The sequence below is a fragment of the Odontesthes bonariensis genome, chromosome 16, assembly GCF_027942865.1.
Source record: "Odontesthes bonariensis isolate fOdoBon6 chromosome 16, fOdoBon6.hap1, whole genome shotgun sequence".
NCBI classification, from domain to species: domain Eukaryota; kingdom Metazoa; phylum Chordata; class Actinopteri; order Atheriniformes; family Atherinopsidae; genus Odontesthes; species Odontesthes bonariensis.
Genome location: NC_134521.1, coordinates 7003037 through 7018950, shown reverse-complemented (window position 1 = coordinate 7018950; position 15914 = coordinate 7003037). Strand labels below are relative to the sequence as shown.

At 41.9% G+C, this 15914-nt stretch overlaps 1 protein-coding gene across 3 annotated transcripts in view; it reads left to right on the top strand.

The window, feature by feature from the left end:
- The first annotated feature begins 1069 nt into the window (after positions 1-1069).
- Positions 1070-15914, top strand: part of LOC142402102 (cell adhesion molecule 2-like) — a 245105-nt gene continuing 230260 nt past the window's right edge. For all 3 annotated transcript variants that reach the window (XM_075487583.1, XM_075487584.1, XM_075487582.1), the window contains exon 1: positions 1070-1496. In XM_075487583.1, coding sequence (XP_075343698.1) covers positions 1436-1496 — 61 coding nt within the window. In that variant the 5' untranslated portion in view covers positions 1070-1435. The remainder of the gene's footprint in view (positions 1497-15914) is intronic.

Sequence of the window (15914 nt, the reverse complement as noted above, 5' to 3'; positions counted from 1 at the left end):
TCAATGCTTTCTGTATGTTTTGACACGAGGACAGAGGTCCAGTGTAACGGCCGAGTTGAGCTATAGGCAAAGCTCTGTGCATTTAGACGTACTGCGCAAGACACTTATAGAAAACGTCCAAACCCTCCTTCATAGTTTCTCAACATCTAGCAATCAAAATCCAAAGAACAGAAACAAACATCACATGCATCAGTCATGGCTTTATCCTTTCAAGTGTCACCTCTCTGCCTGCACTGTCAACTCACAACAACCTCTTGTATTTGCATTCTCTCTCTCTTTCTCTCTCTCTCTCTCTCTCTCTCTCTCTCTCTCTCTCTTCAAAAGGCCTCTCCACTCCTTTCACAGCTGCCCCCTTACCTATACACCACCTTGCCCCATCACATCCCCGCTCACCTCTCCACCATCTTAAACAAGACAATCTTCAAAAGTCACGGCTGTTCTCAACCTTTATACTTCACATCAGCGTGACCTCAGTCATTATTATCGACAGAGCCGTGAGCACTGAAACAAACAGTTTACTGTGACTTACCAGGTGTTCATGTGGAAGGGCAGCTCACATCAAGGGGCATGTCTGTTTTGAATTCTGAGCCCTAACTACCGGTACACTGTAAGAAATAACCCGCTCGTCATCAAAGATGGGCATTGATAGAAAAAAGAAACACCACCTTGGACGCACCTCAAATCATACCTTACATTCCTTAAATTACAGACATCTGAATAACTTGCAATGTTCTGCAGTGGACGCTTTAAATATAAGACAGCAGGCTTCTGCAAAATGCTCCCCAGTTTCCTCAGCTTTTCTGGAACTTTGATATTGTGACCATTTAATCAAAGTCAACTCGTCCTAATCATGAGTAATGCTCAGATTTCTTCAACGTCGCTCGGATATTTTCACCTTTAACAGTAACTGGTCTTTTGTGCAGAAAATTTGTTGAAACTGATATTTTTTGCAGTCTCAAGCTTGACCCAGACCTCGCTTAATCTCGGTTGCGATTGGTTCGTCTTCCATGTCAGTCAAAAGCGTGTGGGCGGGACTCAAACAATCCACTCGTGCTCCCTGCGCTGTGGACTGTGCGCCACAGCAGAGTAGGAGCTGTGCAGACAGTTGTACAGGAACGACAGCGTTTATTCTCTTACCAGAGAAGGTTTTTTCCAGAGTTGCTAAAACTGTGTGTACCTCACCAGTGCTGCATATCCGACAAACATCCAGATTTTTATTTATTGGGGAGCTATTATATTCCCGCTTTTAAAAGCAGAACAGCCCACGGGTCGTGCAGTCGGCTTCGTTAACCCCGTTTCAAAGAGACGCACAAAAGCCACGCTCCCAGGTCCACCTGGATAGCGAACAAAGAGGTCCGGTCCCGTCAGAAGTCCAGTGGGGAAACGGAGAGGAGAAATTCCCGTGGAAGCCAGGAGCAAGAGAGAAGAAGGCAGGATGAATCTCAAGAGTCATTTGATTTTCACCCTCTACACTATTTATGGGATTCTTCTAAAAGGTGAGTAGCCTACGGGACGAGTGGTGCGTACGTGCGCATGTTGTGTGCATGCCTAAAATGTGTGTACGCGCGTGTTCCCGGCCGACTGAAGGGCAGGATGAAGGGGCAAAACGCGCAGTCACACGCGGGTCCTGGCAGAGAGATGGGGGACCTGTCTTCCCCTTGCTCTCCCTCTCTGTGTCATAAACACGCACGTGCGCAGACACAAGGTTTTTCATTGAAAAGCACGTGCGTGTCTTGAGTCTTTCAACATAGGTGTGTGCGTTGGTCTGCAGACGTGCGTGATGTAGGTTCCTTGGATGTACACGTTCAGGACGGTGATGTGTTACTTCCATAACTGAATGCGCAGGACACGACCTGAGCACGCCGCACGGACCGCCAGTGTCCCGTGCGCGGACTGAGATGGAAACGGACACGCCGCACGATACAATCACCAAAGCCAGGGGTTGTTTTTCACGTGCTGCACTTTGATGAGCCCTGGAGTCACTGGCAGCGTTTTACGCACCGAACTGTTTGGTTCTGCTGATTCTTGTTGGAGCTGGTGGGCTCGCGGACCTTTTTTTTCATCTTCATCTTAATTTTTCTGTTTTTGATTCAGAATTCATTACACTGTTTTCCTTGAGCTGTCGCAGCAGCCTGTATGTGGCTAATGTGCGCAGTCAGCTCAGGCGACGTGCCTTCTTCAGTAACCTCAAACGACGTCCAGGAGACGGTTCTCCCATCACGTTCCCAATAGTTTACTTTCCTCCATAGTAGCATATACGAGTAAACTCACAGCCTGAGAGTTACACAGCCTTCATTAGCAACGCTGTGCCACAGATTTTTGTGCTTCAAATGAGATGTATTAGATCAAAAACTATTTGGTTTGTACCTTGAGTGACAATCTGAACGTACTATGAACACTTCTGACGGCAGGTGATGTGACTAAGCGCGAGAAGGCGTTGACATTGGGGACAAGGTCACAGTTACCGTGCAATTAACTTACAAACTATAAAATGTCTCAGTGTGTTTTATTAGCATGCGTTGAAATAGAACTAGAATATATATATATTTTTTAAATAAAAAAACAACTACAGAAACTGGACAGTGAAAATGGTTTACTAAAGCAATAACACATGTCTTAGTACTTTGTATACACTTGACAGTATCTACAAAGCAAAGAAAAAGTATAAAATTGGTGCTGCAGTTGGTGTTATGATTCATGAATACAATTATGATTAAAGTGACCAAATAAGAAAGCTTTTTTTGAGAATGAAAACAGGCATTTTCCTATTTTTATATCATAAAGTACTCTGTTATGTACTGGATGGCTTTCAAGTCTTAAAATAATCAACTAATTATTTCACTACTCCCATTAACAGTGTGTAGGATGTTAAAGAGGGAGCACAGTTTCCTGAGTTCCGCCATTGGTACATTCATGCCGAGCAGAACCGCAGCAGGAGGGTTATGATTTTTTTTTCCTGAAACAACTACCAGTTTAACAGCAGAGCCACTTATGTTGCCAAGTTTCGGTCCACTTCACCCCCCTCAAGTGATATCAAGATAACAGATGTGTTAACATGAAAGGCAAAATGAGCATAATCTTGACTTTAACCACTGTTTTCTAGACGAACAAAGGAGAAATCCCAGATAGGAGATCATTTGTGCTTGATTCCCTTGATCAATTGTTGTTGTCTCTTTGAAGTGTATGTGTGTGTGCGTGTGTATGCATATGGGGAAGAGAGCAGCCCTTCCCTAATAACCAGACACGATTAAGGCCATTCTTGACTTAATGAATTGGTGTGTAATGAGGTATCTTACTGTGTATCTAACAGCTTCCACAGCAGCATTTATTGATGTTTCAGAGCCTCTTTTTTCCTTTTTATTCTCTTAACAGTGACACGTTTGTTTTGAGTGTGTGTGCATGTATGATTGTGTGTGTTTGTGTACGTTCCAGCATTTGTGTGCTCTGTTTGCTTCCTAAAACATAAGCAATACAAAGACATATGCACGCTGGTAACGGCACACGCAATCATACCAGTCTCTTTCCCTCTCGTCCTAACCCTGAAGAGGATAATACCAGGCTGCCTGATTTGAACAGTCATCTCTTGGTGCAAAACCTATTATTGCATAGGCTCCGCACAGCAGGCAGGTCAGCCTCCTTCTGAACGAGGTCCATCGAGGCAAAGACGTGGCCTATGCTTGCGCTCTGTAAATGACAGCTGTTTCAGCCCCTCTGGCCTTGAGCCAGCTGGCATCAAGACATCCAAAGACACTAAATCTCTGTCACAGACCAGACCTGCACCACATATAGTGCGAATGTGAGGTGTTGTGATGGAGGTCGGTGTTTACCAACAGACCGAGTTGTTAGCATATTATCGAGTCTGTCTCATGTGGCCATGCCGTAGCCAGAGAAAACAGGCTGTTATGCAAATGGACCTCTTACGTAAGAGCTCCGGGCTGAGCAGCAGGCGAGGGGAGAGATGGAGACAGAGCGAGACAGAGAAAGAGAGAGATGTTCTAGAATAGAAGAGTCGATGTAAGACTAATGTGGGAGCAGAGGTGTGGAGGAGGATTGTAGGCTACAATCTACTCAAGTAAAGTATGCGTACGAGATGTGTGCTGCTGGTTGTTTGCCGTATGGATGCTCGTTTATCGCCACTGCCCTGTCTGTTTCCTGTCGTTTTGCCTGCCTGGCAGTCTGTCTGTCCTGAACTCTGATCTTGCTCGCCTAAATACAAACTCCCGCTGAGGGATGTGTTTATCCCCGCAGTGGGACTAAGCTGCTGAAGGCTGACCCTCCATCCCTCTGTAGTTCCGTCCATTCCTCCCTCGCTTCATCCTCCCATCCTGGTGTGCAGCTTTGTATCACAGCAGCGTGGGAAAGCTTCTGATAACAAGCAGCCTTGTGTGTGTGTTTGCAGAGATACTGATTACATGGGAGAAACAAGATGTTCCCTCTTTCTTGCTTACTTGCACTTTCCCTCCCTCTTCTGTGTGTGTGTGTGTGTGTCTGCGAGTGTGTTCATCTTCACACTGCACATGCAAAGAGCTCTTTACCTTATACCCCTGCCATGAAGTTTCAGTACTGAGAATCTGAGTAGCGCCGGATTGATGTGCATCACACAGACATTCAAAAGCACACAAACGCACACACACATGGAGCTTCTAGTGTGGGTTCATCTCTGCTCTGCCAAGGGATTTCCCATGATCAAAGCCAGTCTTTTGTTAGTCCAGGTGTAAAAAAAAAGTTAAAACAGGAAGGGTGAGGAGACTGAAAGGGAATGTGGTTGGACTGAAAACTTACAAGCTCTTTATGGCAGAATGGAAATGGGCCGCTTCGGGACTGCTCCAGAGACAATTGCAGTGATCCTGCCACCTGCTCCACCTGTCCGCCAGTGCATTTGGACAGGTTTTGCTTCAGCATGCTTCAGTTAAGTACAGACACACTTATGCTGTGTGTAGACATAAGGTTAAAAAAAAGCCAAGAAGAGGCGGGAAGCCAAGCATTGTTTAGCATAATACACATGTTGTTGCAGATGGCAAAGATTCAGAGGTGGCAAATAACGCTCGTAACACGTTTTCTGCAAATGTCCTCTTGTGAGCAGAACATTAGCCTGCAGCTCAGTAACCAAACCAGACTGTGGAAATCACCTAAGCATTTCTGAGCCGGCAAAATAGGATGCACCTACACTGCATGATGCAGCATGGACTGCTGGCTATTCCCCCTTTTTGGTACTGTTTGATGTAGGTAGGGAAAAAACGTCCCCTTCAAAACACTTTAAATGACTTTATGAACACTGGCGTTTGCACATAAAGCAAGATTCAACCTTTCTGTCTGAGTATATTGACAGATCAGCAGAGAATATGATCCAACAGCGTGCCAACCGCTGAGGTTTTCGCATGAATCTTCAAGGTTTCAAGGCTATTATACTGTATAGAAACACACACATGTGTCACCTCAGCTTTAAGGTGAATATTTAGTTGGCTGAATGCCTCAGTACATCACTGTACCGATTCTGGTATCTCCTGAAAGAGAAAAAATCATTGCACATTTCGAATGGACAAATGGCAAAAACATCTAGAATGATCCTGTCAGGCATAAAGTCAGGAACACTGTTATTTTAACCCAAATTGCATTATATTACAAAATCATATGCTGTTGATGCTGCGAGCTGATGGCTCCCCATTAGTTACAGTCACAGAGCATACCAACCAAATTTCACTTTGCAGAGAATTCGTGTTGAATGAAATTATGATTCTTAGGCTGCATTTCATATCTTTAATGGCCCTGTCACACTGTTGCGTATGAGAGAAGCATATGTGTTGCGTATGAAAATTATCACTCATACGCTGGTATACGCTGACATACGCCAGGGAAACGTTAGGCATAGGTTGTATACGTTTCAAGCACGCTGGCATACGTTGGCATACGCTGAGGCAGAAATAAATTTTTGAACATGCTCAAAACTTTTGTGCGTATGGTTAATACGCTGAGCATACGCTGGCATACGCTGAATACGTTGGCATACGTTGGCATACGTTGGCATACGTTGGCATACGTTGAGGCAGAAATAAATTTTTGAACATGCTCAAAACTTTTGTGCGTATGGTTAATACGCTGAGCATACGCTTGGCATACGCTGAATACGCTAGAGGTACGATATAGGTACGTTACTGATAGGTCGAGAACGCTGGACATAAATTGCCATATGTTGGCATGAAGGTGTACCGTACAGCTAGCGTATTTATAGCCTCTGCCCGCGGTCAGGAGGAGGAGTTGGGGATCTTGATCGCTCAGAAGCATGTAACTCATCAGCCTCGCCGCAGGTGCATCAGGCATTTCAGCAGGTTTGGGTGAGAATGTTTCTTGTGTTTTTTTGCCTTTTTCTCGGCCCAGGGCCCGGGCAAACGACGATTGCTTCTTGGGAGGCATGATCGAGATGAATTTCTCGAGAGATGTTGATACTGCGTCGTCTACTGCAATAATGGAGCAATGTGGAAAGGCTGCTAGGCGCGTTGAAACGTACGCTGGGCATGCGCAGTTCATATGCTACTCATACGCTAGACATTCTTTATTTTCAAGGACTTTTCGTGCGTATGAAAATTATATTATTAATTTTCATACGCAACTCATACACTTCTCTCATACGCAACAGTGTGACAGGGCCTTAAGGCCAAGTGTTGTTTAAATTCAGTCCAGAGCAAGAGGGAAAGATCAAATGCAGCCTCCCATAGAGAGCGAAGAGAATACAAGCCCACAGGTGGATTCATTTGCAGCAGCGACATCAGCAGACAGCTAGTTTTCACCCTAAATACACCTCCCGGTAGGTGAAAGAGCTGTGCGACCTCAGCTTACAGATCAGCTGATGGAGCATTTCTTCATGTAGCTATTTATGTGTCGAAGTCAGAATATAAAATCAGGTGCATTTATAAATGTTTCTTGGCTCAACACAAAAAAAATTCCTCCTACATTCAGTGGGATGCAAATGTTTGAGCGCAATATCGCTTTATATAGTGAAGTGTGTGAAAGATTAACTGTTTTGTACTAAGTACAACCCTCTGGCAACTAGCAAAGCTTGTAAAAGGACATTCTAAGAATTCTTCCTGCAAAAGGTAAGATTCTTGGACAGTCAGTCTACATTCATGAGTGTTTAGGTTGGGGGACGATGAAGGACATTGCAATATCTCCAGCTTGCAGGTTTTTTTTGGGGGGGGGGGGGGGGGGTCCATTGTGGATTTTAAGGTTTAGGATAATTAGATCTGTGAAAATTCTCTTTTCTCACCTCACGTTTTTTTACAGAAATGATTTTGATTGCGGGCTGCACGGTGGTGTGGTGGTTAGCACCTCCGGCTTCCTCCCACCGCCCAAAAACATGCATGTTAGGTTAATTGGTGTCTCTAAAATTGTCCTTATGAGTGAGTGTGTGGTTGTTTGTCTCATTTCTCTCTGTGTGGCCCTGTGATGGACTGGCGTCCAGGGTGTACCCCACCTCTCACCCGATGACTGCTGGGATAGGCTCCAGCCCCCGTGACCCGACCGACGGATTAAGCGGGTATAGAAAATGGATTGATGGATGGATTTTGATTGCCTACGGAATTGGTACAATTCCCAATTAAGGGTTTTCCTTTAAGGACTAATTTGTTTTTTTGCGTCATAACACAGCAGAGCAGTGCGGCACCATCCACAGTGCCAAATCTTTCTGGTGGTCTTTTTCAGTTCAACAGGGAGTTTTTACTGGAGAGTCCTTTAAGGATACCCACACACTGAAAATGTTCTTGACCTCAACTTGCCCAACTGTTGTTTCACAATTACACGAGGAAGCAGCTACCTGAAATGCTTTGCCTTCTCATGGTAGGTGAGCATTAGTTATGTTAACTAAGACACAAGATGGTGAAAGTTATCTGAGACCTTCCTGAAATCTATAAGGATGCCCAAACTTTTTAATAGTGCTCCCTTCCCTTCTTTTTGTTCTTAAACTATAAAATCTGTATCTGTAATTGTAGGCCTTGCTGAAATCTCTTAATGTTCTACTCACCTGAATATTTACTGTAGGAGATTTAATTTTTTTCAAGGGTGCACAACCGTTGGCTTATTTTCTTGTGTGTGGTGTGAGGGAGTGTGTGCATGCATGCATATGCGATGTCTGTAATGACATTAAATTCCAAAGGATTAGAGAGTGGCTAATCTAAAGCTCCAGTCTTTGACAAGCCATGTGTCACTAATCTCAAACACTCTCGTAGAAAGACACACAAACACAATCAAGGCTTGGATTAAAACTCCTCACACTTTATGTTGTAATCTTTAAACCAAAAAAAATGACAAAAAAGTAAAAGAAAGTGAAGAGAGAAAGAACATATGGAGAACCCTGGAAAAATAAATAGTTTACTCCTTTTCTCGGTTAAAAACATTCTGAACATTCTGGTTTTTAAGTAACCCTATGCTTACTTAAAAAACGTTCAAATAAAGTGGTATTCATTTGGTGCACACTCAGTAAAAGCTAATGTGCTCTTCAGGTCTCCTCTCTGAACAAGTCCTTCCTAAATAAGTTTTTTTTTTTTCCTGTTTCACTTCAAGGCTTCTTTTCACACGAGTCCCTGAAGGTTGGGGACCGGAGACTTTGATGCGCATGTTACAGTAATCGTTTTCTCCGACAGAAATAAAGATATGGACAACAGTGGCTCTCCAGCTCTTGTCTTCTTCCCCAACTCTGTTATTGTTTGGGGAGTCTGCGTCTCTCTTCATGGCAGAAATGAATTCATCCAAAGCAATCAAAGTCTATTTTATGTGCAAAGCAATCCGTGCTTCCGGAGCTTTATTGTACGAGTACAGCAAAAATATGCATACTCATATAGATACAATATAAAGGTATACATGTGCACACAAAGCAGACGTATCGTCTCTTTTTTTTAATTTTTCTTGTTGATGTTTTGGTGACCCAGAAAAGGCTTTCTCTGACTACAGACACACACACAGTACTTTTCCTCTCAAAGTTGGGCAGACGGGGAGAGGTTACACTGAATATCCAGAAAGGAAATTGAAGGTACAGCAAAATAGAAAGGATAATGGGAAGATACATTTGCCAGCCCGTACGTTTTGAAGCTATCTTTCTGCATTCTAGCCTCTTCCACTTGTCCACTCAGTTAAAAAACAGCAAATAATCCAGTACCCACAGGTCCTGTCTCTGCTCTGTGAAGTTTACAGACGACCTGTCCAGGGTATAATCTGCCTCTCACAAATGTCACGAAGTACATTCACATACTACTAGAAAAAAGTCATTGTGTTAGTCTGACCAATAGTGTTTTTTTTTGTTGTAATGCATGTTAGCCCGGCAAAGTTAGTAAGAAATGAAGCTTCTCAAATTAAGCTGCATGTATAAGCTCGGCAACACTCAAATGGGCCTAGTCGCTGGAACTTTGGAGCATCTGTACTTTTTGCATCTTTTTATAACAACAGTAAAGCACAGGTGTATGTCAATATAGACTGAATCCCCAATAAAGCTGCTCTTGTTAACACGTTTGTTTTTTTGTTTTTTGTTTTTTTGTCAGAAACGTGTCAGAAGTTGTGATTGAATAACAGCCAATGAAGATTTATAGTTAAAAGCATTTCCCGACTGTTGCTCTACTCTAAAAAAAATCCTGATTTTATAACTTCAGCGTCATATGACAGAATCGCCATCCAATTACTTTAAAGGAAACATCTGTCCTGTGAATTTTGCCATATTTATATCAGCTATATGGTGATGTCCCACAGATCGTAGCATCACCGGGTCTGACCTACCGGGGTAAATATAGTGGTCTAATTAAATGGCAAATTTCAGTTGTAACTCTAGCTTGACTCAGCTGTGCATGTGACCATGCTGAATGTCTGCCCTGTCTTTTCTGATTCTGCTATGCTTCATCATGGCCAGATCTAATACTGGCGTAATCCAGCTGTACATGTTGGAACCAGAAAGTAATTTTCAAGAAGAGACCACTAAATTATACAAGGGCCCTTGCAAGGGGAAGTATCGGAATGGTCATGTATTCACTTTCTCTTGATTTCAACTGTGTTAGAAACATAACAACTTTAGACCGGTGCAGCCAGGGCTGGCTGGCTGAAAAAGAAACTATAAAAAGGTAAACATACCATTTAACTGACATGCCCGCATTTGTGGTGGTGGTGTTTCCTGAATAAATGATTGGAGCAGCGTCAGACTTCATAATCAGTTCAATGCTAAAAGCCTGGCTGTTTTTGGATCAGGTTCGGAAAGCAGTTTCCTTAAAAATGAAAACAGGCTGTATGTTTGTGGGGAAAAGAGTTTTAACATAAGTGGCACTCCCTTGTAATTCCTCCTGATAACAATTACTAATTTCTAATGGATACTTCTTTCTCACTGCTTTAATTTTGTTTCATATCTGCCTCACATTACGTCTACATTTTCTGAAGCTGCAGAAGTTATTCGATGTGCATGCTTCATTTGAATGTTACGGCTCTTTTATAAAATGTAAAACCTTGATTTAGTACCAAACAATACTGAGTTAAAGTATTACACTAATTGAAAAACAAGATTTATTGCACCCATAAATACACAACTATGAACTTGTTTTAGCATTTTGCTCTCAAAGGAAAGTTAAAGCTAATTGAAATATAATTCCCCAAAGACATGTTCATTTTAATTGACTTTCTGTGTATGCCTGCATTTGTGTGCACTTGCACATGTGTATGTGTATTTTTCTATTATTGCCAGAAGTCACTTCCTAGTCCCATGTCTAATGTCTAATCATCAGCTGTAGCCTCACCCCACCCCCCCTCCACTCATCTTAATTTGGTCTTTGAAAGCTATTAGACACTCTTTTACATGAGCACCATTTCTAAACACATCTAATGTGATAGAATTATGCAGTTGGATTCTTCTGATGGTGTCTTAGTTTCAAACTAAATTGGTCCAGTCACTGTGGATGCTGCACAACATATATCAAACAGCTTTTACCGCTGGGTTGTTTCAGGGCTTAGAAGGAAATGGAGAACTGTGCAATAACTCAGTAAGATGGTGTGTGTGCATGCGGGCACATTAGTTTCTGTCGGCATGAAACTAGAGCGACCAGATTATATCTAAGGACCATGTTAACAAACACACGCAAAAAAAAAGCATGCAGTAAAAGCATCGGTGCGGCAAAAGTCCGGAGCAAAGAACAAACCCTCTTTGTTGCCCTCGGTGTACTTCCTTGTCAACCTGTTTAAATACAGACATCCTTTGATTTATATGGTAATACTTCTATGCTGTGTTTAAGTGATAATAGTCTTACCATTTAAGTCTCTAAACTCTCTGGTCCTCTCTTATTAGCTTCGTCCTCTTGCGATATGATATCCTCCATTCACTCTTTATACCAGTGTGGATCCCCTCTCTGAATATCTCAAAACCTACGCTGGTACTAAGTTTTGGAGTCTGGCCTCCCAGTGTGTAGAGATCGCTCCGGGCCTGTTGTAGAGGGGAGGGAAGATGGAGTCAAGTGAGACAATTTATAATAGTTAAAAACCAAATGAACTGAGACCCTTGGCTTGGATGAACGAGCAGCAGCATACATAATGCGCCTTAGGGATTTCTTCTCCACGCACATTGTGCCGCGTATGTGTGTGTGTGTGTGGCCAGTCTAGCAACACATAGCACACAAAAAACACATCTCCCTTCACCATCTGTCTCTGTTTGCCACATTGCAAATCCATTATATGCTACACCAAATTATTCCCCCCATACTAAGTGGCACACACCCCTAAGCTTACTTCCACTACTCAGTGGAACGGTGACAATTTGCCACCACATACACGTCTTTGTTACAGATGCTGCGGCATGTTTCCAGCAATATTTGAATACATATTTTCATGCTCCATTTGAATTTTTGTAAGTTGGTGTTTAGCATTGACGCGCTGAGATTTTACAAGCCTATTTACTTGTTCCGCTGCCTCACGAGGAAATAACTGTGATGAGATATTTTCAACTGGTCCCTGTTGAAGCGACACTGGACCCTAATAATCCTGTCGCATCCAGAATTATTATTTTTTTGCATTCTGGCAGAAAGATGTAAGACAAGCAGATGCACAAGCGCTCCATGAATCTTGCTACTGAATCTTGGCTCAGTAGTTTTATAGCTAACTCATATCCAGTTCTAATCAAAAAGATTCCCTAGCCCTGAACCTCCTGCTGAGGAAACAAAGAAGTTATTATGTTTTTAAATGGTCTCCAATTACTGGTAATTTCAGTGCCTATCTTAAAGCTATTTGCTTTTCTCTCACTTTGCTCCGCTTGAGTACAGCAAGCATTGTGCTTCGGAAAAAAAAAACAACTAGCAAGACAAGCGGGACAAACAACAGATGCATTCTTTTTGAAAGCAGAATAGTTGGCCTTTTTTGCACTCCCTCCATGTCTCTACTCATCTCTTATCACTGATATTGACAAACAGTTTACCCAATGCCTTCGTTATCACCCTCATGTGTATTCTTACTCTGAAAGGATCGCAGTCATCCTGTCCGTTGGCCTCCCGTACAGTCAAGAGCTTATACTGGTTGACATGAGAAAAGATTCTCATGCTGTTGGATCTGTTTTGTGAGTCATGCCAAGAATGTGCATTTATGCTCTTATCAAACAACATTTCCAATCTATGAAAGTACCCTTGCAGTGCTTGAAACTATTTCATAGCCTTGCAAGCCTGGTGCTATGCCCACATGCAATTTAACATTCCTATTCAGAGGATCGCGACAAGGGCATTTTATAATTTTTTGAATGTTAATCTGTGGCCCACCTGGTAAGTGAATTTAGCGGGATTAGTTTTGATGGATCGGATTTCAGCTACAACCTTGGCTGTATGTTCTGGTTTTTGGCAGTGGTAATTTATTTGGAGTTTTTCTAGCATTTCAGCATGCTGCGAACAGAAAGTTCTGAGACCCTTGAACTTTTACACGTTTTGTTGAGTTTCAGACTCATCTTGAAATGGATTAATCAGTATACACACAACACTCCTCTGTGGTTAGTATTTAAATTTTTTTTTAATTAATCAAAAAAAAAAGAATAGGAAACAATGACATTTTCTATTTCATAAAAGCACATAAAAGCATATTCTTTTATGTTTGTAATTGGGTTCATTCTACATATGTCACTGGTCCTTAAGATGTATCTACAATTTGACAAAAGCTCCCCTGTGTAATGTAATTATTCAGACATGACCTATGTACGTTCTTATAACTGATGGTATATGTCAGAGTGAAAGCTAAACCACAAAGTTGAAAGAACTGTGGTAAAAGAAGGTGCAAATCTTTGGAAAGAAAAAAGGCAACTTCTTAAAATAACCTATCAGCATAGTAGTCCCTGTCATTTCTCAACACAAGAGTTTTGGAAACCAGCGTGTTCCCTTGATCTGGTCGAGTATTTGGAGACAAAGGAACTTAGTCAGACAAGTGATCAACAAGCCAGCGTTTGCTATGCATTCAATCCGGAGCTCCTTTGATGAGATGGGAGAACCTTACAGCAGAATAACCGCCAGTGCAGCGATAGCCAGACAGAAGCCATTCCTCAGTAAAAGGCACATGACAGACTACTGGGAATTATCCCAGACACCTGGACAGCTCACAGATCATGAAAAGCCAACATCCTCTGATATGATGAAACAAAGATTGAACTATTTGGCCACATTTCCCAATGGCCTGTGTGGCCATGCACCGATGCTCCCAAAACCACTCGGTTGAGTAAAGCATTCTGCCAGTACTTACTTCCTAGGAATACTTGAGTCTGCTATTGCTGGTAATGATGCTTTAAGAAAAAATGTGTACTTTCAGATCATTTCTTTTGTTGCTGTGTAGTATGTAGATGAATGGATCAAATCATTTATTGAATCTATTTTACAATTATTTTGACAAAATCAGAAAAACCTGAACTGGGCTCAAACATTGTCACTGTAAAGACAGCATTTGTTCGGCAAAGATTTGTTTTGATCAAAATTGCTAGAAATGTGTTGTTCTTCCAGATTCAATTATTTTAAAAGCTTACATCGTCTAGCCATTATATGTTCAAGTAAAAAAAGTGTTATTGTGGAAACTGAACTATAGAAAATAGAGAATGTAAAGGTCAACCAAGTGGAATGATGAATCATAAGTAAAGAAAGCTCTCTAAAGCAAGCTTTCTGTATGGTGTTAAACCCATAAATCTTAGGAAAAAGCTTTCTTTGAATGTTTGTGATTGAGAGACCACAAAGCTATTTGTGGCATTCTCTGATAGAAATGGTGCAGCTATATTCCCTGTTTTCACTACTTTCTTACCTTTCATTCCCAAAGTAGTTTGCACAAAGCTGCCAGAACTCTCCTGGCTGAGCAGCAATAAGAGACGGTGTTAACCACAGTTCTACTGGGATGGTTTTTGGTAGCCTACTGTTCAGGACTAAAGGCTAAGTGCTTGCCTTTAATGCACTGGCCACCCTAATACTGACCTTAATAAAAAGTGATCCCATAACCAAAAGGAGTTATATCTAGTCGTTCCTCAATCCAGCTGATCATAGACCAGCCTGTTTAAGAGGAAGTGACCTTAATATTCCATAATCCGGGAACCACCTTTTATCCCCATAAGCACCGTTAATTTTAGTTGAATTTGAAATTATTACCATTTAATCAGTTCAGATAATTCTCTTCATATACAGTGTGAACGTAGCCTGGGAATTCCCATGCTGCTTTGTGCGCTTCACACTGCAAAGGCAGCCTGGAAACCACCGCCCTTATTTTTGCCTGAGTTAGGGAACCAATCACAGAATGGGGGGGGCAGCAAGACGATGACGACGTCTATGCGCGACACGGAAGCTTGTAGAGTGTTAATCCAACATGGCAGCGGACACAACGTTACCGTTCGATGCAGCCTTAGAAAGTGTTTTAAGTAGCTTAGAACGCAAGTTTACTTTTAAAAAAGAGCAACGTTTGGCGTTGAAAGATTCGAATTTCTGTCGCTCTACATACGTCATCTGGTATAAGTGATACAATTGGCTATGAATCGCGCGCAAAGCAGCATGGGAAGAACCAGACGCCATTTGATAGACATTCGTAGCGCCCAATAAACAGCTCTAGGCATTCGTAAACCACGCCTCAAATACGAGAAAATGCACACCTAGTTCCCAGACCACCATCTCATCGAGATGTGGACGCGTCAGCCAGGCTAGTGTGAACAGGGAATAATCCAGAATTGGCAAGATTAGCTGTCTGAGATGTTTTCATTTATTTGTTTCTTTTAGAAAAAAAGATCATTTGAATTTCTATACAGTATTGCAGTGGTAAGTGATACCCTTCATTGCAGGAATGTTGCACCGTGTCATATTGCACGTGGCAGCAAGAAATGAACTGACCAAAAATATAATCATGAAAAATTATATGTTAGCAGTAAATTTCCACCATTTGAAGCACATGCTCTTATCCACTTGAAAAATATATAGTGATGAAATTATTTTTTCTTATATTGAAATCTTAAGCAGATTGCTATAGTTTTGATATATTTGCCTTACTTGCCCTCTTGTCTCCCACATAACGCAGCCCTACTTTTAGATTAACTGATCTGGAGAGGATCATCATGCACTTGATTAACTGCAATCTGACTCAATGATCTTAGAAGCTTACTTGTTATTCCAATGCTTATTCTTTGCATATTTGAACATATTTGCTATATAGACCAGACTTTCCCTCCTACAGACGGAGGATGTCACATTTTAGTCAATTATGCTTTTCCGGTTGTAGTAAAATGGTCAAATCAATGGCGTGGTGGATTGTGAAGTGCAGCAAGACATCGTTTGAAATGGAAATACCATTAAATCGTACTTTTGGACTAGTGCTGAATCAACTTGAAGTAAGTACATATATTAATTAGCTAACTTGTGTCAAATTAGCCCTTTTAAAGTAGGACTCTTGACCAAACAGAATAATATCTTGGATTG